Source organism: Filicampus tigris, chromosome 2, assembly GCF_054856515.1.
Source record: "Filicampus tigris isolate MCC_2025a chromosome 2, RoL_Ftig_1.0, whole genome shotgun sequence".
NCBI classification, from domain to species: domain Eukaryota; kingdom Metazoa; phylum Chordata; class Actinopteri; order Syngnathiformes; family Syngnathidae; genus Filicampus; species Filicampus tigris.
The window spans coordinates 340,455-367,756 of NC_141218.1; the positions used below are offsets into that span (position 1 = coordinate 340,455).

Genomic DNA, 27,302 nt, shown 5'->3' on the forward strand with positions numbered 1-27,302 from the left:
GCCTCTGCGTGTTGGCCTTAGCGCTCACTCGCTTGTCGACTCTGGGCGGTTCCTGCCTGCCTCGCCTCGCCTCGCCTTGCCTGCCTGCCTGCCTGCCTGAAGAGCTTCGCAGGAAGAAAGCGCAGCAACAAAACGACCAGGGCGCACTCAAACATGGCGCCGGCGTGCCCGAGCAAGAGCCGCGCTTGAAAAAGTGCGGCCAACTCAAGTCACCTGCCGGCGAACTTTCACTTGGGACCGAGCGTCGAGTTGAGGCGCTTGCGCGGGCGTCCGAAGTGCGGAACTTGGCGAGCAGACTCGACAGCAACTTGCTTCCATGTCAACATTGGCCCTGGCGGTGGTGTAAACAGCCGGTAAGTAAGTAGCGACGTCTTCCTCTCCAGCGTCCGCTCGCGAGACTCTTTCGCGATTCCAAGTACTGGCGAAACGACTTGTGGCGCTTCTTTGGCTCCTTCCACCGCTCGACGGAAAGTGGCGACGGCCACGTATCCACAAGTGCACACACATTTAGTGTTCCTGCCAATGCTGTTTATTTCCTACAATTGGATTGACCTAGGGGCGTTTCTTGCTCCCCTGGGGGGTCACAGCCAGGACTATAGAGCCCCCACCCCCATCCACTCAAAACAAGACGATGGATTTGATCATTTTCAAACACCACCGAAAGCAAACTTCCAATGCACTGCATGAATAATGCAATGGATAGATCACGCTTGAAATGTGCAAAAGGCAAACGCCAGTAAAGGGGCCCCATTTGGGAGCTTCCCGAAACCGGTTGTGTCATTGCAGCGCCTTCAATTGTGTCGGCTCACCGTGACGTAACGCCGCAAGTAAACAAACAAAACGTCCTCGGCAATTGAGAAAACAGAGTCAACGATGGCTTCAGCCCGTTTCTCTACCGCCGTACTTGCAATGTGTGACGTGTCATTAGAAATGATGTTATTTCATGCAAACTGTTTAGAGGGGGACGGGAGGCAGGGTGGCTGGATTTTACATTTCAACAGGTTTCCTACAGTATCTTTAAAAAATGGTGGAAATTAAGACTGGTCACTTGATCACCGAGGGACTGTATCGTCTTTGAAATCAAACAAACCGGCAGACCTTCAGCTTCAGCTTTGAGGGTATTACATCCAAATCAGGAGTAGGAATTCCATGTTTGTGTATGTGCCTCCAACGTTTTACAAGTACAATACAAGAACTTGATTTTTGAACATTAAATTCAGTCATCCTTTCATGTTCATTGCTTTATTCTTCTGCAAATGACATTCTGTTCTCTACTTACTGGAGTGGAGCCCTCAAATGACTTTCAGGAAGAGGGGAAAAGTTTACATATGATCTTTTAGGCACTTTTTGCCCCAATTAACTAAACTGTTCTGCAGTTTTCATTGATGGTAATTCATCAACCTAAACAAATTATGACTGAGACTAAGAAAGCCTTTAAAGTGGAAGTCAACCCAAACATATTTTTTCCCACAATACGTGCTATGCAGGCCCACTAGTCTAAACACGGCATTCTGATGAATATTGCGTTTGTGGAATATGAGGAATCCACCCGTTTTAGCTAGCTCGGGATGCGGCCATTTTGTCACTTCTGCCGACTGAAGGTGACACCCGAGTTGCTCAGGGCTGAGATAACGACCAATCGTGGCTCAGCTTCAGAAAACAGGTGAGCCGCGATTGGTCGTTATCTGAGCCCTGAGCAACTTTGATGTAAACTTCGACGACGGAAGTGACAAAATGGCCGCCCCTGAGCTAGCTAAAAGTGGGTGCGTTTTGCTGCTTAACCTATATTCCACAAATGCCATTTTAATCATTTCAACTACTGGGCCTGCATGTGGAAGATATTCTGTTTGGGTTGACCTCCCCTTTAAAATCTTTCAAGCTTAAAAATAGCCTCTAAATCCAAGTTTCCTGTCAAAACGAAGCAGGCGGCGGCAGCAGCAGCAGCAGCTCGTAGGGGGCCCTTCACGGGGAATCCCCCCTTTAGTTGTCGTTGCAGCGACTACAGCCGCGCCATTGTTTTGTCACTGATACGGGCCAATATCAAGCGTCTCTCTCGGGGTCGGAGGGGTCCCTTTGGCCGGTGGCCCTTGGCTCTTGCCCGGGTTGCCTGTCCACTTGCAGCGTCTCTACGATGACCTAGTTATGTGGTTGCATGCGTGCAACGGTTGGAAATATAACACCTCCACTCCCTCCCTTGCCTGCCCCGCGACGCCTGATTGCATTGCGGCCTCGCACTCGCAGGTGTTTACTCTCGGGCTCATTGTAGCGCTTTGCATTCAAAGTGGCCTAAAAGGGGTCCACCAACAAAAATGACAGTTCGGTACCTACCGTAGTTTCATGCACACATTGCATATGCCGGAAACCGCCAGTGCGTTCGTATTGTTTTGGCATAATTCTCATCCATAGTTGTTGTCATTTCATGCATACCTCTCGCTAGAAAGCAAAGCGTGGAGCGTCTCTGTGGCCAAAATGCAAAGGTGCCATGGTTCATAGCCTTTCAAAATAGCCACCAGGGTTAGAACCACACTTTGGGATTTTCCATTATAGTTAGTTTTGATGACATTTTGTCTGTAGTTGTTTTAAATTCAGTTAATAAAGTGAATCAAACTGCAATTCTCCAATAACTCTTTGACCTTCTCTCTTCTGTACGGACTTCCCAGAAATAAATACGGTACACTTACAATCGACCCCAACGGCTCATTTATGATATTAATTGACAAACACAAAAATGAAAGACATTTTTGCTGTAATTATAGTTTTGGTTTGTTTTTTAAACGTCAGATGTAGTTTCAGTTAGTTTTTGTAAAAGCATTTACATGATTTTGTTCATGATGGTGTTTTTTCAAATTTAACTTGAGTCATTTTGTGAGTTTTGCTTAACTATCGTAAGCTTTCGTCGCACACTCTCTTTTGTCGCCCATTTCCTGTCTTTGTGGCAATCCGCTTCTTCTTTGCCAATCTTGCCATGTTTTTGTGGTTCAGTAAACATAAGGTGCAGCCGTAGCAATTGAACGGTCTGGATGGTTATGTTATAAAATGACTTAAAATGGCATTTCATGGCCTGGGAGAATCTTTACATTTTTTTTCCCCGTCCTCCACTTTGACTGCCACTTCCTGTTGAGCGTTGACATGTTGGCTTAGGCGTGTCACTACCTGGAATAGCAGCCAAAGGGAGCAGAGCGTGCCTGTACTCTTGCATGAGCAAAAAAAAAAAAACCCCAAAAAACCCCATCATTTTACTTGATCTTTTCGCTGAATGCCACTTGCGACTGACTACATGTAACTGGGGGGAAAATTTGCTGCGCCATCGAACTTGATCGCCCTGACAAAGCTCAAATGTCAGGTGGCCGAGGAGACAAAGTAGGCGTGACGAGCAGACCAACGACGCTGCGGCTGCCGAGGATTTCTGTTTTGGACTGCAGTCGCTTATTCAAATAAGTCAGCTGACATATGAGCCACTTTTCACTCAGCTGCTCGTTCATATGAAAAATAAAGTGGGGAAAGTTATGAGAAAGTAGCCCTAACCTGCGCACGATCTACAGTTGACCCCGTGACCCACATCTCCTACCCGCGCTCCCTTTTTACACATCTGCGCTAAGGAAATGCGCTCGGTGGCTGAAGTCAAACTCCTCATGCGGGTGTGGAACAAGAGTAATATCCAGCCGTTTTCAGCCCTCTCTGGGGACGGCCATTTTGTCACTTCTGCCGACTGAAAATGACGTCACAACGTAACGGCCAAACACGGCTCAGCTTCAGAAAACAGGCGAGCAACGATTGGTCGTTAGCTGAGCCCTGAGCAGTTGTGATGTCATTTTCAGTCGACAGAAGAGACAAAATGCCCCCCCCAGAGATGGCTAAAAAGGGCAGGATTAACGCAATATTTATCAGAATGCCTTGTTTCAACTAGTGGGCTTGCATAGAACAACATATTCTTGAAACAAATATCTTTTGGTTGACTTGCCCTTAAACAGAATTTATCGCCGTTGATATGAATGATACAGTCTGTAAATGTGCTAATCACGTGTGCTCTTTCTTATTTGAAGCGAAACGTATTTCTTTAACCCGGAAGGCAGTTGAGAAGAGATTCTTATTTGCAGTGCGGCGCTGGGAGCAGACGGCAGAGAAAAACAAAGCAAAATAAATGCAAATTCCGAGGCAACAAACTGTACAATGCGATTTGTATATTGCATCGTGTGCGGTGTCCCTCGCTAACTTTATTATTTGATGTTGGGATGGCTGAAGTGGGTTTTGTTAGTTGTTTGAGTGTTCCGGTTGTTTGGGGCAGAAAAGATGAATCAACAGTCGTGCGGGTTCGGATAACCGGTTGATAATACTGCTGGATTACAGAGTGCAGGTGGCGGTATGCACGGTGAGCAGAGAGCGAAGATCGTACCAGTGAGTATTGTTGCCTCCATTTCAGATTGTCAAAATGTCTTGAGCCTGAACGATATGGACTTTTTTATTATTATTATTTTTTGGGCCGATTCCGATATTTGGCAAGATACAATTCCGATAACCGATTTATCAGCTGATGAATTTAAAAAATATATAATGAATAAAAGAAATGGATTTTTGGTCCCTTAACACTCAGTGCTATAAATGCATGAATTAAAGGCAGAACATTTGAGTGTCTTACAATACATTGTCCTTTCGTATTTGCTTAACTTTACAACAGAGAAAAAAAAAAAAAAAATCAGATTTTCCGACAATGTTCATGCGTTAATGCGTAAACTAAAAATAAATGGAAAAATGTGAAAAGAGCTGCGTCTCGCCAGAGCTGTGAGTGTCACTTGTAAGTGCGACGTGGCGATGATGCCGGCGGCCAGTGTCACGCTCAGCTGCCGCAAGTGGACGGACGCGCTGGCCGCTTGGCTCTTTTGTGTCCAACAGATGAGATCATAGCAGACCCCCCCACCTCCCCACCAACAACAACACCCTGGGTTTATTTCCATGTACACATGCTGTTTGTGTGTGTTCTTTTCTTTGCTCCGGGTCGCAACCATCGCTACGTTCGCGAGCAAGTTAGGGCCAGTAGCGGAACAGATTACAGCAGTGATTCTGAATGCGACCGACTGGCCGAGTGTCGGGAAATAGTTTTGTTGCGGATGGAAAGTCGAACGGCAGCCGAGCGGCGTCGCAGTGTTGCCGATGTCACGGCCGATCCAACAATGTCGCAAAATGTTTGGCAAAGTGGGGCTGAATGATTTTGAAAAAGAATTTTATTGCAATTTTTTCCCACCCTCAGTATTGCGATTGAGTATGTAATATGATTTAATATCCATTTTTTCAACGTCATCTTCACATGTATTTTTTAACAAACAGAAGCATGACATTACAGTATTATTATTAAAGTAAACAATATCCGATTTATTGTACATACATTTTTTGGCCCCTAGGTTAGGCAAACGCAAAAATGAAGGCAATTAATTTGTTTATCTAATTCAAATGGAGTTGTTAACTTGTTAAAAACATTGACTTGCCGTCTTTTAACCAACTCCACACAAGTCCACCAAACTAGTGTGGAATAAAGAGAAGAAAATCATGAAAACAAATCTGTGGCTTCATCACGTCAACTTTTCGTGTTTCATCAAACAATGCTATGCACTCTACACATGTGGAATGTACTTTCTCAGCATTGAACTTATACATTATACGCTCTACATGTATGTGAAAGAGTAAGAGGGAAAAAAACATTTACCTGTGTAGACGTCAAAATTCATTCTGCTAAATTGCATTCTACCTTGCCGTTCTGATTGATTGTTCAGCACCACTTGCAAGCACCGTTTTGAGATAAGAGCACCATATGCTAGCCGTGAATTCAACTTGTGTATTTTAAACATCCACATAGCCTCGCCTGAAGAGAGTCCAGTTAGCTTAATGCTAAAGGCCATAGATGGGTTAACAAATAGAAATAGCAGCGGTGTTGCTGTTTTTCAAAGAAGGAAGTCATTTCAAACGTCACTGCTCAGCTAGGTTTCTTCAATTGCAGGGTTAACTATCCATTGTAACATGTTTTGTTGTCTTCAATAATCCATTAAGAACACGCAGGAGATTTCTAAAAAGATTTCTTGAGATGTTTGGAGTGTGTCGTCGCAGTGCAGGGTGATCCCGCTTGCCCTCTGCTGCGTTTGCTTTCCACTCGTAGGCTTGATTCAAATCATCAAAGTGGACGCTCTCTGGACGAAGTACAGTTTCTCCTCTGCGGCTCAACGTCAAGGCAGCCTGGCATTGTTGGGGGATCGGTCGCCATGGCGGCGGCGATGCCTGAGTATCAGGGGGTCCTCACAAAGACTCATTTGTGTGGGACGCGCGGGGGGGGGGGGGGGCGTGACGAGTTGTCCACAGTCACTGTGACACGGAAGCGCTCTCTAGTCAAACCTTGTTTATCGCATTCCTAGAACCACCTCAGGTGACAATCAGCGGCATAGCTTTATTTTGAACACATTTAAACGCATTAAAACACGCTTAAACTTCATACAACGCACTTTTTACAATATTCTTGTTTTCATTTGTTGTTAGCCAATCACTGTCAAACCGACGCGTAAAGCAAAAGAGAGTTGAACATTGTGATGTCGCCAAAATGATCAACCAAACCACATGCTGTCACTTTGTGCAAGAAAACTCTGCTAGCTTAATGCTAACATCACCCCCATAGACCCGCTAACGGAAATTAGCATCGACCTTACGGTCATTATAAACCTTCAAACAACCGCTACTTGAACATCCATGAAGCAACAACGCATACAAATGCAAAGTCTGCCAGCTAATGCTAGCAGACATTAGCGTAGATTTGATGGTTTATCTCAGTTCGCTTTTTCCTGACATTGTTGTAAGGCGGGAAGAAGGAATGTGCTGCGTTCCAGGCCCGTTTCCAACTAGCCGGACGGACTCCCGGGCGGCCTGCGAGACTTCAAACGAGTCGTTGACACGGACGGGCAAGGCGCCAACGTCGAAGCTACGACGAATAAATTACTGATAGGCTGCGCCGACAGAATCGAGCGCTATTATTTCTTTTGTGCATGCTCACTAAAGCAAAGTATGAACGGAGTGCGTCATAACTTCCAGGGGTATTGAAATAGTGACTTCCTCACTCCGCTGACTCACCGCTGGAAAAAGTGAACTTTGTCAATGGAGGCAACATTTTCAAATGCGTTTTGTCAAGTTTCCTTTCCAAAAGTGTTGCCACGCACCACTGGCAGCCGCGCTTCATTTAGACGTTGCCAAGGCGTCTGCTGAATTGAGGCCTTTGGCTGCATTTTTCCAACAGTGGCCGCGTCTCGGAGGATCTCCCGTGACTTTGCTGACATGTTTGGAACAGCGCCGTGATCCGCACGCGCTTCTTTCATTGCGCTGCAGCGGCCTCAACTCGTCTTTTTTTGGCCTCTTCACCGTGTTTTCCGTCCAGCCTGCATTCCCGTGCCCGGGTCGCAGGCTTCTTTGCTTCCATAAAAAGTCGCGTGCGGCGTGCGCGTGTGTGACGTGGCCGTGCCCTCTCCAACTTTCCATCACACGCCGATTATTATGCAATAATATCAGATATGGAGACCCCATCGAGCAAGTAAGCGCAAATTGTCATCCCGGTCTAGTGATGAATCATTTCCGCCCCTGCTGTATTGCTAATTTTTAGTACTGTGGCAACCCCAACTTACAAAGGTCTCCTTTCTTATCCTCGGACTAATTACCCAAAAAAATTACAGTTAACATAGAGTACAGTTGTGGAATACAAAGGCTTACGTTTCTCAACAAAATGATACCTTTCCATTCGGTTAGCCTCAAGTCCTACTTAAAGATGCCCATGGAAAGTTTCCAAAGTGGAGAGAGCCCCCCCCAAAAAATAAAAGAAGCAGACTGTTCGATCGTGCCACGAGGCTAACGAAATGCCTTTTACCTCGCAGGTGCACGTCGAGCCATGATCGAGGACAAGGGTCACCGCGTAACCGACTACTTTGTGGTGGCCGGCCTGACGGACAAGTCGGCGCCGCTGGAGCGCGACCTTTCCGAGGCCAAGTCGAGCGGGCCCAAAGCCCCCATCACCGACCTGGCCATCATCAACAGGTCCGCGGGGGAGGCCGTGCCCGAGGGCTTCACCTGCATCGACAGCACCCACGGCGGCCAGCCGGCCAACCTCAACCACGGCAGCCTCAAGAGCCCCGAGCTCTTCCTGTGCTACAAACGCGGTCGAGGGAAGCCGCCGCTCATCGACGTCGGGTACGCGTCGCCTTCCCGCACCCAAACTGAGCGTGAGCGGGGAGAACGTAAATACACACTTGCGTCGGAGAGCTCTTTGATTAACGTCAAAGAACCGATTCGAGTGAGTCACAATAGCTAAAAAAGTCAAATAAAATTGAGAGCGCTTTTAAAGCGGAACTCAACCCAAACATATTTTTTTCAAGAATTTGTTCTATGCCATCCCACTAGTTGAAACAAGGCAATACGATGAATATCAAACACGAGTTAAGCGGCAAAATGCAGCCGTTTCGAGCCTTCTGTGGGGCCGGCCATTTTGTCACTCGACGGCGCGACTGCTCAGGCCTCAGGCCGCAGCTGACCCGTTTTCTGAAGCCGAGCCGCGATTGGCCGTTACCCCGAGCGGTCGCGAGGTCATCTTCAGTCGACAGCAGTGGCAAAATGGCCGGCCCCGCAGGAGGCTCAAAACGGCTGCATTTTGCCGCTTAACTCATATTCCACCAACGCAATATTCATCAGAATGCCGCGTTTCAACTCGCGGTTCCCGCCGGGAACACATTCCTGGTTCCTGACTGATCCTACATTTGACATTTATAGAACTAGCTGTCGTTATGGTATAAATGTCATTTCACAGAGACGAGCTTTCGGGGGTTGATTTGAAATGTAGTATCTATTTCAGTATTGCTGTGCGTCTTTACAGAGAATGGAAAGTCAAACAGATGTGGCGGTTAGTTGTACTTTTTTGAATGTTGCCCCCGACCTGTGCTCCATACACTAAAAAAAAAACCCCAAAACCCCTCATGCTGAAACTAATCCAACTCAATGAAATGAAGCATTTTGGAGAAAACTCAGGACTAATCAAAACTGCTCCAGTCAGAAGCGAGAAGTAAGGCCATTTTGAAAGGGAAGACGCAAAGTGGAATGAAGATTGTTGGAGCGCTTCTAAGCGGGCCTTCTGCCTGTGCTCAGCGTCCTGTACGAGGGCAAGGAGCGTCTGATCCAGGGCTGCGAGGTGATCCAGGCCACGCCGTACGGCCGCTGCGCCAACGTCAACAACAGCTCGGCCGCCTCGCAGCGCATCTTCGTCACCTTCCGCCGCGCTCCGCCCGTCCGGCCGCAGAACTCGCTGGCCGTGACCGACATCTGCGTCATCGTCGGCAGCAAGGGCGAGACGCCACCGCATACCTTCTGCAAGGTGGACAAGAACCTCAACTGCGGCATGGTGGGTCACGGCTTCTCAAAAGCTCAACATTTGGGCTCATAGTCCTCATCCGCGGCGGTCGCGACCGATGAACCCATGCCCGGTTGGGCTGGCGCAAAAGTCCCACCGAAGCTTGCCTTTCCTCTTTGTCTCTCAGTGGGGCTCCAGTGTGTTTGTGTGTTACAAGAAATCAGTGTCGGCGTCCAATTCCATCACCTACAAAGCCGGTGAGTCCAGGCTACCAAGCCGTTTGGCAAACCTCGGCCGGCGTTCCTCCGCGCTCGCCGTCGTGTCGGCAATTAGCGTCGCGCTTGCCTTTTCTCTTTTCAGGTCTCCTGTTTCGCTACCCGGAGGAGGACTACGAGTCTTTCCCGCTGTCGGAGTCGGTTCCTCTCTTCTGCTTGCCCATGGGCGCCAAGATCGAATGTTGGGCGCCAAACACCCGAGACCCTCTGCCCGTCTTCTCCACCTTCGTGTTGACCATCGGCTCTGGCGAAAAGGTGAGAGGCGCCTGCGTCCCGTTTTCAGTTTGTCACAAAAGCGAGTAGGCTCCTGGCGCACGACACTTTGCTGTAGCGCAATCTGGGTTCGGACGGCGCCGAAAACCTTTTGGGGAAAAATTGCCCCTTCTTACCCAGCTGTCACCCGCATTACGCTCGCGTCAAGGTGTCAGTGCGCAGCTTGGCTACGGTGTAAATTGACCTCGGAGTAACTCGGCAAAGAAGACGCGTCAAAACGGCTGGCAACACAAGTCAGAGCACCCCTGAGTGCAATTTGTCACGTTTTTCTGAAAAGAAAAGAAAAATGGACATTTTTCAAACTGCCCAATTTTTCAAATTGCAGCGCTCAACAAATGTTTCCATTTTTAAAAAAATCAGAGATGCAAGTACACGTTTGTCGATTTTGCACTCATTTAGAATTTTTTTTCTCTAGCGCATCAGGTTTTCATAGTAGTAATAGTGATATAATAACAGTCATAGAATATGTAATTTAGTGCGACATTTAGTCGTATTTATGAATCAAGGGTTGGATTCGGCATCGTGTGGATGTAGTGCGTATTGCGCATTCTTGCATCGCTCAGTAAGTAAAAATGAAAATATCTCGACAACTTGATGTGCTCGACAAAATGTGGAGCCATTTTTGGAAACGGCATCCAAAATGCGTTTCGGGACACATAAAGCCATCTCCGATTCCAACGTTTCTTCCGGTTGTGTTTTCTTCCACCACTTCCACGAGCGCGCGTGGTTAAATGTGTGCGCGTCGCGCTCAGGTGTACGGCTCGGCCATCCAGTTCTACGAGCCGTACCCGGCCGAGCTGCTGAGCGACAAGCAGAAGATCCACCTGGGCCTGCTCACCGCCGTGGAAAAGAAGATGGTCCCCGACCGTCCCTTGAACGCCAATAAATGCATCTGCCTGCTCTCGCGATGGCCCTTCTTTGAATCCTTCCGCAAATTCCTGATGTTCCTCTACAAGCTGTCCGTCTCCGGCCCGCACCCGCTGCCCATTGAAAAGTGAAGCGTTTTCATTTCAAAAAGAAAAAAAAAATGTCAACAGACTTTCAGCCTGGATGCTGCGTGGTCACTCTCGCATGTTGCCCTTGTCCCCCCCACAGGCACATTTCACACTTCATGCACAACGTGTCCTTCCCGTCACCGCAAAGGCCCCGAATCCTGGTCCAAGTGAGCTCTTCTTTATCCTCGCGTGGAGCCACCTTTCCGAGCAGCCGGCGTACCGGCTTTTGACTCGTGGCTCTGTTTTGTCTCGAAGCTGTCGGCGCACGACACCCTGATCCTCTCGCAGCCGGTTTCTACACCTTTACCGCTCAGGTAACGCCGGAACCTCTCGAGAATTACAAAAGGAAAAAAAAAAGTGCCGTTTCCCCACAGTAAGCCCAGTAAGAGGTCGTCGTGGTTCCGGGCCACGGAGGGCGTCACGATGGCTTCTTGCTCTCCAAAGCTTGAAAAAGCACCTCAGGCCAACGGGTGCCTCGAGTGGTAGCCGGTCAGCCAGTCGTTGACGCTCGGGCCGTTGCCGGCCGCTCACCCGTGTGCTCTTCCTCCCCCACGCCACCAGCGGCGCGGACTACGGCACCCTCTTGATGAACCTGGGCTCGGAAAACTGTGCCACGCTGCTGCACTTTGTTCTGCTGGAGAGCAAGATTCTGCTGCACTCGCTCAGGCCGGCGGTGCTGACCGGAGTGGCGGAGGCGGTGGTGGCCGTGAGTAAAGTCGCATCGTCCGGCTGGGCTAAGGGGGAGCAAAGAAAGACCTTCATATTGTTTGGGGAGGGAAAAAAAAGAACTCGCTGAGAAGCGACTACGGCCGTGTCTTTTTCCCTCTACCCAGTTCAATGATCAAATCATGCGCAAAGGCAGAAACTCTGGAGGAATGGCTTCATCTCAAAATGGATACATGCGGTGGCCCTGAAGTGCAAAACAGCACAGCGAATATGAATATGTTTGCAGCAAATAGAACGCGAGACAAAGTTGAGCATCGGAAGAAGAAAAAAGCGCTCGCGTTTGATGAGTGTTTTTCCAGTTTTTGCGATGCCGCCGTTGGTGTTTTTCAATTCGGGTCCACCGTAAACATACGACTTTGTTGTCGCTCATTTTCAGTCGTGGTTTCCGCCGAGGGCCACGTCGCGTAAACGTAGAAGCGCCTCTTCTGATTCTGATTGAGCGTTTCTCCAGATGGGAAGTCATGGAAAACGGTGGCAACCAAATGCAATTTATGTGAAGAAGGCATTTAGTGAGGTGTGTGTGGGGAATGCTTCTAATGGCTGTAAGTAGTGAACAAATCCATGTCCTAAGAAACATGAAGTCGCCTCAACTTAATTTGCTTTGGTGGGCCACAGGAAAGGTATCGCGCTGTATTTGAATGTATTTTAGCGGAGGAACCGATTGACATGGGTTCGGGAGTGACTGGATCCCGTTTCTCTCCTCAGATGATCTTCCCCTTCCAGTGGCAGTGTCCCTACATCCCCCTGTGCCCGCTGTCCCTCGCCGGCGTCCTCAACGCCCCGTGCCCTTTCATCGTGGGCGTCGACTCCCGCTACTTTGACCTTTACGACCCGCCGCCAGACGTCGTCTGCGTGGACCTGGACACCAACACCATCTACTTGTACGTGGCGCCGTCTCTGGGCTCCCTCTCTCGTTCATATGTAGAGAACCTGTGGCGACTTGCAGGTCGGACGAGAAGAAGCACAACAACTGGAAGAACCTGCCGAAGAAGCCCTGCAAGAGCTTGCTCAACTGCCTGAGCAACTTGCACCGCCAACTGGCCACAGGTACAAATAGACACCACGCAAGCAAATGCGAGGCGCGACCTCTTTCCCTCTGCTGTCTCAGTTTCGGTCCGCCAAACGGCGCAGACGGACTCGGCGGTGGACATGACACCCATCGAGGCCGACTTCACTTGGCACAAGAAGAAGACGGCCCTGGAGATGGAGATCCAGGAGGCCTTCCTGCGCTTCATGGCCGCCATTCTGAAAGGCTACCGCTCCTACCTTAAGCCCATCACGCAGGCTCCGTCCGACAAGGCCACGGCCGCGGACTCCCTGTACGACCTGCAAGGTACGCCGCCGCCGCCGACCACGACGACCACGGCCACGACCACGACCGCGCGTGTCAGGGGAACCGGCCGGCGCAGCGGCTTTGCACAGAGAGAAGCAAACTTGAAAAACAAACGGTTATCAAATGTGAGCTAGGAAATGGAAGAAACTGCGTTGCGTGTGAATGCTGGAAAATGTGCAAAGCCGAGGAATGCTGTTGAAAGAGGTGCAATGATATTGGGGGAAATGTGCTCATTTTTGACATGTTGAAAATTTGAACGAGAATGATGCCACCCTTTATGCTGGATTTGGAAATGTACAAGTATTTTTGGGGTGGAATTGTGGCAAAACCTCTTTCTTTTTTTTAAGGCTAAGTAGAAGAAAATGTTCCCAGCGGGCCCACTCGTTGAAACACGGCATTCTGATGAATATTGCCTTTGTGCAATTTGAGTCGAGCAATAAAAGCCAGCCGTTTTTAGCCATCCGAGGGGGCGGCCATTTTGTCACTTCCGTGGACTGAAAATGACGTCGCAAGCGCTCAGGGCTCAGGTAAGGGCCAATCACGGCTCAGCTGCTTCATGAGACTGCGCCGGGACTCCGTGTTACCCGAGGGCAGTTGTGACGTCATTTTCGGTCGGCAGAAGTGGCAAAATGGCCGCCCCCTCGGATGGCCAAAAAGAGGTGGATGAAGGCCTGTTCCGAGGCTTGTTTGACTAGCGAAGGCACATCGAACATATTATTGTAAAGACATTTTTGGAGTTGACTTGGGATTGCTGAAAAATCAATCACATGAGTGCCTCTATTAGGAATGTTAGTCGCTGCTGTCTACTCCCACCTGCCGACGGATGTTTTGTAGTTGTCAAAGCCTTCATGGGCATATTTGGACCTTGGCAGCTGAGCACAGGTTTGGTTCCTCCGTGCAGGCTTCCTGAAAAGCAGAGACCGCGCTCACCACAAGTTCTACTCGCAGCTCACCAAGACGCAGATATTCATCCGCTTCATCGAGGAGTGCACTTTTGTCAGCGATAAAGACACCGGTTTGGCATTTTTCGACGACTGTGTTGAGAAGGTGACTGTGAGACCTCCACCCGTGTACTTGTCCCCCCCTCCCGTTTTCTCACCTGACCCTCCGCATGAAAACTTTGAACTCTGATTTTATTTTATTTTTTTCAAAATCGACATCACTGTGGTCTGCTTGGGAGTCTTGAGCAAGTTTTCTCTGATCCATTCTGTTGCCTTTACTGTCTTTCTGCCTCTTGCAGCTCTTTCCTTTGTATAAAATCAGCGACAAGGGCACTAAGGTAATTGCCTATGCTGGAATCAAATCGCTGCTTTTCACGAGTTCATAAGTCAATGAACCATTTGCGTTACTCTTCCCGCTTCTCTCGCCCTAATACCCGTCCGCGTTTTTTGTGTTCAATGTAGAGTGATATTTCCAAAAAGGTGGCAGCTTGCGTTGATGCTCTTGCTCATCAGGTGGAGGGGGAGTCGTCGGAGGACACCAGACTGTTGGAGCTGGACGAGTCGCAGAAGAGCGAGCACACCGTCTTCGTGATGCCACCCGAGCCGCCGCCGCCGGCCGCCGCCGCCGCCGCCGCCGACGACGAGGAGCCGCGCCCGAAATACACGTGAGCCAGCCATCGTCTCGAACTGCACTCGCTACGACGACGAGAAGCTCCAGTCGTGCAACAAAAAGAGCGCGGCCTCCTTCCTTCCTCTGGCTTTTGTTCATAGTCATAGCAGCAAAAACAAGTCGCACAGAGAGAGTGAGGGCAAAAGTTGACGCTCGCCCGACCGCATGGGCGCAACGCTCAGATCCTTCCGCCTTTAAGGCAACAAAGTCGCTCCGTAATCAGAAAACGTTCTCGAATGTGATGCCGCGCGCAGCTTTTACATGCGCTAAATTCACTCGCCGCCTTTTCGCTTCAACGTTTCAGTCTGTCAGTTAGAGAATGCAATTTCCTTAGAAAAGCTGAACTGGAAAGCTGGGCAATTATTTTGAATTCTCCAAGTGTACAATGAAAGTAGTTTGAAATGGCAAATGTCTTCCTTTTGCCCCAAAACATTCCGGCTATCGTTTTCTATTGTTTTAAAAATAGGCTTACTCATATGGAAATGTCAGCTGTTTTCAAAAAAACATTCAGACTTTCAAAACGATTAAATCGTTTCATATTTGGACATGCAAGGTGTGTGTCGAGGCACTTGATGTAAAAGTCTCCCTCTCATCGGAATGAATGCAAATCACCATTTAACACGAATTCCTTTAAAGTGGAAGCCAACCCAAACATATTTTTTTCAAGAATATGTTTTATGCAGGCCCACCAGTCCAAACACGGCGTTCTCTGACAAATCCAGCCGTTTTTCTGTGCCCTGTGCTCAGGGGGCGGCCATTTTGTCAATTCTGTTGACTGACGACGACGTCACAGTCGCTCAGGGCTCAGATAATGACCAATCAACCAACCAACCACAAGGCAATATGATTCATATCAAATATGAGTTTAGAGCAGCAAAATGCAGGCCTTTTTAGCCATCCGTGGGGGCGGCCATTTTGCCCCTCCTGTCGACTGGAAATGACACCACGGGCGGCGACCGATCACGGCTCGGCTTCAGAAAACGGGTCAGCCGCGATTGGTCCTTGCCAGCGGTTGTGATGTCATTTTCTGTGGGCAGAAGTGACAAAACGGAGGCGGCATAAAACGGCTGCATTTGTCCTATTCCGCAAGCGCAATATTCATCGGAATGCCGCGTTTCAACGAGCGGGCCGGCATTGAACACAAAACCTACAAATATGTCTGGGTTGACTTTTGCTCTAAATAGCCCTGCGCCATCTTTTTCTGCGTGCAGTTACAAAGGTTTCCCCCGGCTGAAGATGGAGCTCTTTGACCGTCCCAGGGAGTTGCGGCCGGCGATCAGCAGCAGAGCGGCGGGCGCCAGTCTTTCCAGTAGCCCGGCGCTGCTGGCAAAGCGCACCAAGCAGGTGGCGTCCGCGTCGCCGCTCCCGCTCCCCGTCGCCGTCGTCCCCCTCCAACTGACTAACCGTGCGCGCCCGCCGCAACCCCACCAGGAGATCAAGCTGGCGTACAAAATGGCCAAGCGCTTCTACTGCGACCCTCAGCTGTGGGCCCGCTGTCTCTTCAGCCACTGCTACAGCCTGTGGTTCATCTGCCTGCCGGCCGCCGTGCGCCTGGCCAAGTCCAAGAGCCGCGCCATGCAGCAGGCCTACGACGTCCTCTTGAAAATGAGGACCACCGAGGTGGAGGTCTTGGATGAGGTTCGCCATCTTCCAAATCCCTCGCTTCAGGCTACTATGCGGTGTCAACGTTTCCAAATGGCCTTTTGCTGTCTTCTTCTTCTCCCCCTAACCCCCCCCCCCCCCCCCCCTCCCAGGTGTGCTACCGGGTGGTTATGCAGCTCTGCGGCGTTTGGGGTCTTCCCGTGATGGCCGTGCGAGTGCTGGTTGAGATGAAGAAAGCCGGCGTTCATCCCAACGCCATCACATACGGATATTACAACAAGGTCTCGTGGGACATCTGGTGCTTGTTAAAGCCAAAGTCATCCCAAACATATTTTTTCCAGAATATGTTCCCAGCAGGCCTGCTAGTTGAAACAGCATTCTGATTAAGATTGTGTTTGTGGAATAGGAGAAGTCCAGCCGTTTTTTTTTTTTGCTATTTTGTCACTTCTGCCGACTGAAAATGACATCACAGTTGCTCAGGTAACAACCAATCACGGCTAAGCATCAGAAAACAGCTCAGCCGCCATTGGGCGTTGCGAGCAGTTGTGATGTCATTTTCCGTCGACAGAAGTGACAAAATGGCCGCCCCCGGAGGTGGCATAAAACGGCTGCATTTTTCCTATTCCACAAGCGCAATATTCATGGGAATGACTTGTTTCAACGAGTGTATAGAGCATCCATATCCGCCGGAGCCTCTCCCAGCTGTCATCGGGCAGTAGGCGGGCTACACCCTGAACCGGTTGCCGGCCGATCGCAGGGCACACGCAGACATAGCCCGGCATAGAAATTATTCTCGACAAAAATATCTTTGGGTCGACTCCCTTGTAAGCGTCACCGACACTCTGAAGCCCGAGCCTGAGCGTGCGCTCCCTGCCGCAGGCGGCCCTGGAGAGCCCGTGGCCCAGCCGCAACCGCAGCGGCCTCTTCATGTGGACCAAGCTGCGCAACGTGCTGCGCGGAGTGGCCCAGTTCAAGCATGCGCGCGACCAGTCTTCATCCAGGAAGAAAGGCGCCGCGTCGAGCACAGGTGCGTTCGGCTCCGCGCTCAAGCGCCGAATGCCGGCTTGGCCGCCGTCTCGCGCTACCGTTGTGTTTGGCACTAGGCGGCGCCTCGGCGGACCGCTTGAGTCACTGCGGCGCCGGCAGCTCGGGGGACGTCAACGTGGAGGAACACCCGCAGCGCGCGGCGGACGCCGCACACAAGCAAGGTCGCACAAGTCGAAACGCCCGTCGAGAAGCTGACCATCGCGCGCCGGAGCCGGATGCGCGTCGAGTCGGAATCCTCGGTCACAGGCGTCCGTTTGCGCCACCCGCAGGTAGCCAGTCCGATCAGGGCTACGGCTCCAAGGATGAGCTGCGTCAGGAGATTGCCCACCGCGCGCGCTCGCCGGACCTGCTGACCGATAAGAGGAGGAAAGCCAGAACGCAGCAAAACGGTATTTGGGAAAACTACGCTCTGCTCTCAGAATTATTATTATTATTATTTTTTTTTTTTTTTTAACTATTCGCAATTGGAAGATCCACTGTCTTCTTGTAAGTGTAAGTCCACTTTTCAAGCAGGGAGCGACGTGGCCGGATCAGTGGACGGCGCCCTTGCAGCGGCAGAGCCTCCCAACCCTGCCGACGCGCACGCCACCGTCGCCAGTATCGTGAAATTGCCCAGCGGGAGCTTTGACGCCGGCGGCGAATCAGGTGAGAGCCGAGACGAGGCCTTGAGCTTGCGCCAAGAGAGGCGGCTAAAGGTTCACGCCACGTCCCGCAGCCAAAGCCGAGCTGTTCCGACGGCACAGCAAGCAGGCCGACGTGTCGCTTCCCGAGGACGACGACGACGACGCCCCCGCCGCCGCCTCGGACCCGGCCGAGCCCGCGGCCCGGCGCGCGGCCGATCGGCCTCAGAAGCTGCGCAAGAAAGCCTTCGCCGAGCGCAGCAGAAGTTTCAGCGCCGAAACGCGGGCCGGGATGCTCTCGGAGAAAAGCGTGGACCACATGGCCGGCCGGCTCGGCGCCGACGCCCGCATCCTGGCCGCCGCGCTCGCCACGGGGCAGACTGCAGACGGCCCCGCCGGTGCTTCCAAAGCTCTTTTTCAAGACTTGGACGAAGAACCGGAGGACTTTCAGGCCCTGATTTTGGGGAAGCCGCCGCCGCCACCGGCGGCGGAGGAGGAGGTGAAAGACGCGGACGGGCGTGAGGGAAGGACGGAGAAGCCCGAGCGGAAACGCAGCGAAGCAAACGAGGAGGAGTCTGCGGCGCGCGCCGTCAACCTGGAGAGGGCCGATGTGGAGGTGGGCGCGGACCCTCTTTCCCTCCTGGCGTCAGAGAGCCGAGAGTCGACCTCGGTAAAGAGCCCGGAGGCCCCTCGCCCCGTGCCCCCCGTGGTGTCCCGCAACCTGGCCGAGGAAATTGAAATGTACATGAGCCTGCGAAGCCCCCTGGGCGCCAAGTCCAGCAGCATGGAGCTCAAGCAGCCGCTCGGAGACTCCGCCGACGGGCCGCCGTCCAAACAGTCCCTGGAGCGCAGGTCCAGCCTTCCCGCGCCGGCGCCGGCCTCGCCGGCCCACACGCCCAAGCGCAGCCCCGCCGCCGTCACTCGCTCCAAAACCTTTGCGGCGAAGAGCAAGCCGGCCGCGCCGGCCCCCGGCGGGAGCGGCGGGCCGGCCGCGCGCTCCTCGTCCCTGTCGCCGCTCGGCAAGTCCTCCCAGGGGGGCTCGCTGGGCTCGGTCATCAACTCCATTTCAGCCATCAAGATGGACAACTTGCTGTCGGGCCCCAAAATGGACGTGCTGAAGTCCGGCATGAAGCAGGCGGCCAACGTGGCCAGCAAAATGTGGGTGGCCGTCGCCACCGCGTACTCCTACTCGGACGATGAGGTGAGCGATGCCCGTTACTAGGAGACAAAGAGGCCCAGGACCGATATTTGGAGCCGATATTTGTTAGCGGTCAAAGGGAAAATATTGCCGTCAAAGATCCAACTCTTGACTTTAGCCAAATGTCCTTAAGAATGTTTGTTGAGCGGCGTTTCAAAAACTCGAAAAAAGATTTCAATTGATCCCTTTTCGGCCGTCAGATGCTGAAAAAAAACCCACCGCCGATATTCATTGAAATGCTGAATACCTGTGCCGATGATACCGCTCAACAAATCGAAAAGACGAAAATGAACTTTTCTAGATGATTGATTTATTTTGTGCAGATTCCAAATCAGCCCAAAAAGCTTGAAGTGCTTCAAAAACCGTACAAAAAAATGTGCCGTCTTCCAGTCTAATCGTAATCGTTCTATGGCTGAAATGCAATTTTTCTTTTGCCCTTTTCCTGCCCTTTCCAATAACATTCATTACGCGTCCACCAATGATCCTCTTGCGGCCGCTCGTCACGCTTCCTTCTTGTAATGTCGTCGTCGTCGTCGTTGTTGTTGTTGCCGCAGGAGGAGCAAGGCGGCGGCGGCGGCGGCGGGGGCGGCGGCGGCTTCCCGGCCAGCCTGGATGAACACGTGTTGAGCGGGCACGACGTGGAGGACGGCCCGGAGAGAGGCGCCGTCCCCGGTTTGGTGGCCAACGGTCTCAACCACAGCTGCACCAGCATCGGCAGCAGCAGCGGCAGCAGCGACACCGGCCGGGGGACGCAGCACTCGCGTAGGCGCCGACTCGGACACCTCACACGGGAAAAAGGCTTTTGGCCCAACTTGAGCTTTTTAAACGTTCCCAAAAGACGCCGATTAGAAATTGCCGCGCTAACGTAGCCACCGTTAGCCTGTTGAAAGCCATGGAAACGCCTTGCTTTACTTTCTTATTTACTGGATTTAACCAAACAGTTTGGGCGAAATCAATTTCATTTTACAATCATCACTTCAAATGTGTTGTTTTTTACGTTTGCGACCAGATAGCATGTCATATGAATTGGTTTCTAAAAGAGGCGTTTCGTGGCTTTTTGCATGACAGCGGGGCGAATAATTGGCGCAGTTTCGATTTTAAGAGGTGACAATACCTTCTGCTGACACTCCAGAATGACGTATTAGTTTGAAAAAACAAAAAGCGTGTGCGTGCCCTCCGCTGCCTTTAGAAAGTCTGTACTCGGCAATATGAGAAAAAAGGGTGCCACCCATAAATACAATTAAAGATTGGCAACCTGCTCATTGCGCAAACAAAATGGAATTTCCATGAAGACAAAAAAATCTTCCTAATGCTATCTCTCCAATAAAAGATCACGTTGCGTGTGCCGCTCTTTGTTTTAAGTTGCAATCCTTTCAAACCCATTTTCTGATGGCCATCAGTTTTTGTTACAGCCCTGCTAAGTACAGACCACGCGATCCCAAGGAGGCCTTGTTAGGAAGTTGTTCAAAGGTTCCTTTCTGCGCAGATGCAACGCCCGGGCGAGCGGGCCGGCCTCCCGACGGCGAGCAAGGCTCTTCGCACCACGCCTCCTCCTCCAGCATCTTCCAGAGCTACGCGCTGGAGGTCCGAAAGCGGAACGCGACCATCTCGCATCTCGCATCTCGCATCTCGCATCTCGCATCTCGCATCTCGCATCTCGCATCTCGCATCTCGCATCTCGCATCTCGCATCTCGCATCTCGCATCTCGCATCTCGCGCGCCCCTTTTCCACTTGGCCCCGTGTCCTCAACAGGTGCTGATGTCCAGCTGCTCGCAGTGTCGCTCTTGCGAAGCGCTGGTGTACGACGAAGAGATCATGGCGGGGTGGACGGCCAACGACTCCAACCTCAACAGCGATTGTCCCTTCTGCCGCGCCGCCTTCCTTCCGCTGCTGCACATCGAGTTTCACGACTTGCGCACGTCGAGCGGGTGGGAATGCGTGAGGCGCGTCCCGGACGGGAAAGCCTTTCACGCGCCGTCCTCGCCGCTCATTTTTCGCCCCCTTCAGATTCTACATGAATCCCGGTGCTTCCGGAGACAGCCTCCACAGTTCCAGCGGCGGCCAGCCAACGGCTCCGAGCGACACCAAGACACAAGAGCGCATGGCTTTCCCTCCGGAGGAACCAACGGAGACTCTCGCGCACAGTCCCGGAACACATAAAAGGTAGACGGATTTGAACCCTTTTTTTTTGGGGGGGGGGTTGTTTTTGTTTTACCCGACTAGCGTCATTCACCCAAACGTCACCTCGCTCCTGTTTGTGTTTGCAGCCCGGTTCCGGAGCCGGCGCGGTCGGACCCGCTGGGTCTGCTGGAGCACCGGGCGTCGGCCAAAAGGTGCAGCGGCACGTCGCTGACGCGCAGCAACAGCGTTGGCGGCCCGCTGCAGGGCCTGGACTCCCCCCTGCGACCCGCTCACGCCGCGTCCACCAGCAGCCTCCCCGGCAGCTTGCGCGAGGCGTCGGTCGGTACCAAAAACCGTCTCCGGAGCCTGAGCCCGGCCGGGGCCTGAGCCCGGCCGGGGCCTGAGCCCGGCCGGAGCTGTCGTAGTCGCGGCCGCTAAACTGACCCGTGACCCGCCAACAGGACGGAATGGCGAGCAGAAAGCCAAACCCCAAAGCCGTGTCCGTGCCGTACCTAAGCCCCTTGGTGCTGCGCAAGGAACTGGAGACGCTTCTGGAGAACGAGGGAGACCAGGTAAGGACCAGGCTTTTCCAGCACTCACGCTCGACTCCCATTCATTTGCTTCTCGCGCGTCCTCTTTCCCTTTGGAAAAGAACCGACATGTCGTTAGTACCTTCGACCCGAAAAAGTTGGGAAATGCGTCTTTTTTCATTCGGAAAATAGCACCCTCAGACGCCGCACTTTCTTTTTTCTCTTTCATTCGACTTGAGTGCCAGCGCATCCGAAGCTTGCGAATCGACCAAACGACGTCTCGAAAAACTCGGGGCGCCAATGGATTTTAGGCCACGTTAATCATGGGAAAAGTTCTTATCCTCATTTTTGAATGACAATTACGACGATTAAACACAATTCTGATTATTTGTGAGGATAAAGCAATTCGGATGGATGGAAGTTTGCTATATCCGAGTAAAATGACGTTGCATAATAGCAGATAATAGATCAATAAAGGGAATGTCAACATTGAATCATAAATCCAAATTCAAACCCGCTGTGCGCATCTAGGCCAATTAGGGGCAGCGCATTTGGAGATGCACTTACAAGAAGACACCAAAACGTCGAAGAATCAAGTGTCAAACTTTATTCGATACATAAGTTGTTTTTGCGCAGATTCGGAAGCAGATGTAAACCCGTGAGTCTGATTATATTTGAAGACGAGTCCCTCCAGTGATGTCCAATGCTCATTTTTGCTAGCTGGTCAATAGGGTTTTCCATTGAGCGCCAGCAATGTGCCAGCTGTCCCCACAGCCTGGCAACGTAGCTAAAATGAACAATTTCCTTTCTTTAAAGACGCAACGCGTGTAATCCTTTAGCTTGTGTGTTTGCTTTTGCATTCCGCGCCATCGGCGATGTCCGTACGCGGCTTAAAGCGCACCGAGGGACGGCAGAAGAACATGGGGAAATCAATCGCCGTGAATTTGCCAGCCCGGCCGTGTGACGTGAGCTTGCCGCTGTGCGCCAACAGGTGATTTACACGCACAAGTTCCTCAGTCAGCATCCCATCATCTTCTGGAACCTCGTGTGGTATTTCCGACGCCTGGACCTGCCCAGTCACCTACCCGGCCTCATCCTGACCTCCGAGCACTGCAACGACGGCGCGCAGGTGGGACGCCGCGTCCGTCGGCTTGCGCTTTTTGTGGTTTGCTTGCGCAAGGCCTTCAAGGTGTGTGTGTGTGTCTGCGCAGCTGCCCCTGACGTCGCTGTGCCAGGACAGCAAGCAAGTGTACATCCAGATCCTGTGGGACAACATCAACCTCCACCAAGAGGCCGGAGATCCCCTTTACCTGCTTTGGAGGACCTTATGTGGGTCAAAGTCATGAGATCGGTCGCCTATTACTTACTTGAAGCGAAAATGATCAGCCAGGAGAATGGGAAATTTTGACTGCAAATTTATTCAACACAAACAAAAACATCAATGTCTTAAAACGAATGTGTGTACTCTATATGCTATCTACACTTAAAGAGGGAAGTCCACCCAAACATCTTTTTTTTCCAGAATATCTCTGCAGCAGGCCCACTAGTTGAAAGCAGTCATTCTGATCAATATTGTCTTTGTGGAATACAAGTTAAGCAGCAAAATGCACCCACTTTTAGCCATCTCGGGGGGCGGACGTTTTGCCACTTTTGTCGACTGAAAATGACATCGCAACTGCTCAGGTAGCGACCAATCGCGGCTCAGCTTCAGAAAACAGGTCGGCCGCGATTGGTCATTTTGGGAGCCCTGAGCAACTGTGACGTCATCGTCGTCAACAGAATTGACAAAATTCTTTAGCCCCCTGAGCTAGCTAAAAACGGCTGGATTTGTCAGAGAACGCGATATTCATCACAACGCCGTGTTTAGACTGGTGGGCCTGCATAGAACATATTCTGCTAAAAAATATGTTTGGGTTGACTTTGGCTTTAGGGAATTGTGCTACCGGTATTTCTTTTTTTAAGCTAGTAAACTTACTAAGTTGCCATACCTGACGATTTTCATGAAAAATCAAAAATCCTGGCAGACAAACGAGCATATTTTGCCCGAGGTTATCGTAGCTAACAAAAAGGGATGAAATAAGTAACGCCCTCTTTCTGGAGCAACCTGCGTGCTCCTTGACGGCCACTAGCTATTATCTGATATTTTTTATTTATACAAATGATTGTATTTCTATTATCTATTAACAGTATAACTACTATTGACATCGAGTCTGTCAATTTGACGCCGACTCACAGATAAAAGCAAGTGGCTCGCAGTGTTGCGTGTGGAATTCGTCTCAACAGGAATTCGAGCCACGAGTTGGTGACTTGGCAAACAAGGGATGGAAAGCGAGAGCATCCGAGCTTGATTCACGACGTTTGAATTGTTGTGTGATGCATCCAACTTTCCAATCAGTTTTTTGCACTGCACTTCTTGTACTTCAAAGTCGGTGGACTCTTATCCAATAGCACTATTGAAATTGTGGCTGGGAGTTTTTACTGCACAATACGTGTGTTGCTTGTTACTTGTTGTAATCTTGCACACAAGAATAATCTTTTTTTTTTTTTTCATGTTTTTAAAAAGTAAAACTAATCAAAAGGAACAAACCAGCTCTGAAAATGAACTAAAACGCAAGTATCAGGCAAATTCCCCAACTTTTATAACCCTGATTTAATTGTGCTGTTTTTAGTGGAAAAGAAGGCGACATTGGCGCCGACGGATCACCAGGAGGTCCGCACGCTCCTCAACACCATCGTCCGCAACATCCAGACCAACGACGTCTACGGCCCCATCAACCTGCTGATCCGAGAGCTCAAACGCCGTCCGGACGACGTCAAGCGGCAGAGGTACCCACTCGTCCACTTTTGAGCATTCCTGTGACCTGCCGTCTCACGTCTCACGACCCTTTTCAGGAGCGTTTACAGAGAAATATTATTCCTCTCCCTTGTGGCGTTGGGACGAGAGAACATCGACGTAGGTGAGTGAATGCGGCGCGGTGCCCCTCTTTTTTACATTTTTTTTTTTTTCTTGTATCGGCATCGCGGCATCGTGGCATCGTGGCATCGTCCTCAATGGACCTTGTGCTTTCCTGTCTCCGCAGAGGCTTTTGACAGGGAGTACCATCTGGCCTATGAAGAGCTTAGCGCAGAGCAGCTCAAGTCTCTGCACCACATGGATCGGCCGCCCAGTGCCAGCGTCCAGTGCTGCCTCAAAACTTTCGGCACCCTCTTCATCTAATCGCTTCGGACAAATGGAAAGTGGTTTCGGGTATTTTTGATCTGCATCCTTCATATGCGGCTTGAGTACACCTTTGTCCTACTAGTCAGCACAAAGAGTGTATTAGTACATGGACCTTAAGATGGATCTCAAAGATGCGGAATAAATGCTCAAGCGGCTTTCCGTAGGTGACAATTAGTCAACTGGAAACGCCTTGACGGTACTTTGTGTGCTGAGGTTGCAATACCAAGCAGTGCCTGTTAGTGGCACTGTTTCTCTGCTGACAGCTTATTCACTGGGCAGAACATGGCCGATTTTGTGTGTGTGTGTGTGTGTGTGTTGGCTATCTAGAATGTTCTTAGTGCACTTTCAAAAAAAAAAGTTAATGAAATAAAAAAGCAGTAGCTTGAATTCAGACGGAGCCCCAGACATGACACGGGGGCAAAAAAATGTAATTGTGGCCACAATATACATAAAATGTGCAGACACACGTATTAGCGTATTCTTCACATGATGAAATACCAGCTGTCCAATATGGAGCCACAGGCACTTCCCGACCACTAATTAGCATTTCATGTGCACACATTAGCAATATTTGCACATGTTTTATTGATATTGTCGCCACAGATGAGCATTTTGTGCTCATGAGTTTTGCTGCCATTTTTAATCCCCATTTCACATCTGGGGGGCTCTATATATATATATATATATATATATATATATATATATATATATATATATATATATATATATATATATATATATATATATATATATATATATATATATATATATATATATATATATATATATATATATATATATATATATATATATATATATATATATATATATATATATATATATATATATATATATATATATATATATATATATATATATATATATATATATATATATATATATATATAAAAAAAAACATTTTGAAGGGGGGGCACATCTGCCTTTCCACGTCTTAATGAATTTTCAAGCCCTTCCTGGATGACAAAGTCGGGTCAACTTGGCAAAAGTGGCAGACAATCGCTAATTAAAAGTCACAAGCGTTTTCCCAGTAACACACTGAGAAATGTTTGAGCTGGACCGGAATCAATAACACCTGAGTCACACATGCTAATCGCTGTCCATATTTGACGTGCGCGGTCTTATTATTATCCTTTTTTTTTTTTTTTTTACACTTGCCACACAGGAGCTGTGTTTAGGGGCTTTTTAGTACTGCTGATTTGTGAATTTGAAAACATTCCACGGGACGTGCTGCGACAGAGAAGGAGCGCGGACATATGCGAACACATTCCATTTTCCCAGCCGATCGAGCCGGGGTGAAGATGAGATGACGTCACCTCGAGTCTTAACTCGTTTGTCCTCTGAAACAAACAAACAACAACAAAAGAGTTTCTCTATTTATTTTTGTATTATTGACATGAATTGGAGTCATTCTAGTAACTTTTTTTTAAATGACTAATAACCATTTTAATGTTGAATGAGAGATTTAAGCGTGTACTGATTTGTCAAAAGTGATCTCTCACCGTCCTGTGGTAAGGAATTGAATGTCTCCATAGAAATATGCTGCAATAAACAAGTATGTGACAGACTGAAAACAAATGTGTTTTTATTGCGCACCATGAAATTGGATTTGTTTTTCTCCAATAAATCTATGCCGATGTTAGACTTTTTTTTTAATTTATTTTTTTTTTGTCCAATCAGATTTCAGCCTTTGTGTTTCCCTCTCAGTCTAATCTGCCCAGAGAGCAATCGGACTGTTTCTTTAGCCGACTGGAGTTGATTGGTTGGTCAGAGCAAAACTTGTTACAGCCAAGTCCGACCCCGCATCACTCGGTGAGTATGATGTAGTTGGTGCACGTTTCAAAATGTTTTCATCGTTTCCACTTGTCTTGTTGTATAGTTTTGATGAGTCGTGTACCTGTGTGTATTGTGCAGGGTGGACGAAGAGCCGGATGGGACAAAAAGGCAGGTAACGAAAGTCATATCCAATGGTTTTATGCACAACATCAATGCTTAACTTATAGTCTTAACTATTTGAAGACTACAGCTGAGAGTATTAAACAGAATAAACATGTCAGTCAAGATTTTAGCATTTACACCAATACAAAATATGATGGACTACCATTGATAATAATGCAATTGTTTAAAAAAACAAAACACGATTAGTCCTCCTTGCTTACTGCTTTTAATACTGTACAGTACTTCCATTTGATGCGTGCCACACATTCGCCTTTTGGCCACTAGGCGGCGCCACACCAAATGAGTAGCGACACGCGAGTCACACAACGTGAACTATTTGACATTTTCGACCGCTTAAGCACGAACGGATGGCGTACACGAATAGAAAAAAAAAATCAAATCAGTTTGCAAGGAAGGAGGGCGGCTGCTCGGAGGA

The 27,302-nt window shown here is 49.8% G+C and overlaps 1 protein-coding gene and 1 long non-coding RNA gene across 8 annotated transcripts; both read left to right on the plus strand.

Annotated features, from left to right (window-relative positions):
- Positions 1–6: 6 nt before the first annotated feature.
- On the plus strand, positions 7–25,594 carry dennd4c (DENN/MADD domain containing 4C). 7 transcript variants are annotated; one of them, XM_086054598.1, is made up of 34 exons: positions 8–353; positions 7,896–8,208; positions 9,157–9,409; positions 9,546–9,615; positions 9,719–9,888; positions 10,659–10,900; positions 11,002–11,068; positions 11,157–11,215; positions 11,463–11,607; positions 12,333–12,508; positions 12,574–12,674; positions 12,736–12,960; positions 13,862–14,007; positions 14,201–14,239; positions 14,364–14,566; positions 15,783–15,915; positions 16,003–16,209; positions 16,326–16,454; positions 17,053–17,200; positions 17,277–17,381; positions 17,490–17,609; positions 17,731–17,865; positions 17,936–19,041; positions 19,593–19,800; positions 20,525–20,622; positions 20,792–20,967; positions 21,047–21,202; positions 21,307–21,499; positions 21,622–21,732; positions 22,682–22,819; positions 22,902–23,019; positions 24,360–24,516; positions 24,583–24,647; positions 24,771–25,594. In XM_086054598.1, exons 2-34 carry the CDS (start codon positions 7,910–7,912, stop codon positions 24,905–24,907), a joined length of 5,835 nt encoding a protein of 1,944 aa, XP_085910724.1. In that variant the 5' UTR covers positions 8–353; positions 7,896–7,909; the 3' UTR covers positions 24,908–25,594. The 7 variants fall into 7 exon arrangements, with proteins under 7 accessions (XP_085910706.1, XP_085910707.1, XP_085910708.1 ...); XM_086054608.1 differs by having other exon boundaries at positions 17,734–17,865; XM_086054580.1 differs by having other exon boundaries at positions 7–353; positions 17,277–17,609.
- Positions 25,595–25,810: 216 nt separating this feature from the next.
- LOC147150682 (uncharacterized) lies at positions 25,811–27,064 on the plus strand. The gene is made up of 2 exons (XR_015085864.1): positions 25,811–26,740; positions 26,843–27,064. It is a non-coding gene; the product is annotated as an uncharacterized LOC147150682 (long non-coding RNA).
- Positions 27,065–27,302: the final 238 nt, after the last annotated feature.

Coding starts and splice junctions, on each gene's coding strand:
- dennd4c (XM_086054580.1), top strand. CDS start 7,910: ATGATCGAGGACAAGGGTCACCGCGTAACCGACTACTTTGTGGTGGCC. Junction 16,455..17,052: donor CATACGGATATTACAACAAG/GTCTCGTGGGAC, acceptor TCCCTGCCGCAG/GCGGCCCTGGAGAGCCCGTG. Junction 22,820..22,901: donor ACTGCAACGACGGCGCGCAG/GTGGGACGCCGC, acceptor GTGTCTGCGCAG/CTGCCCCTGACGTCGCTGTG.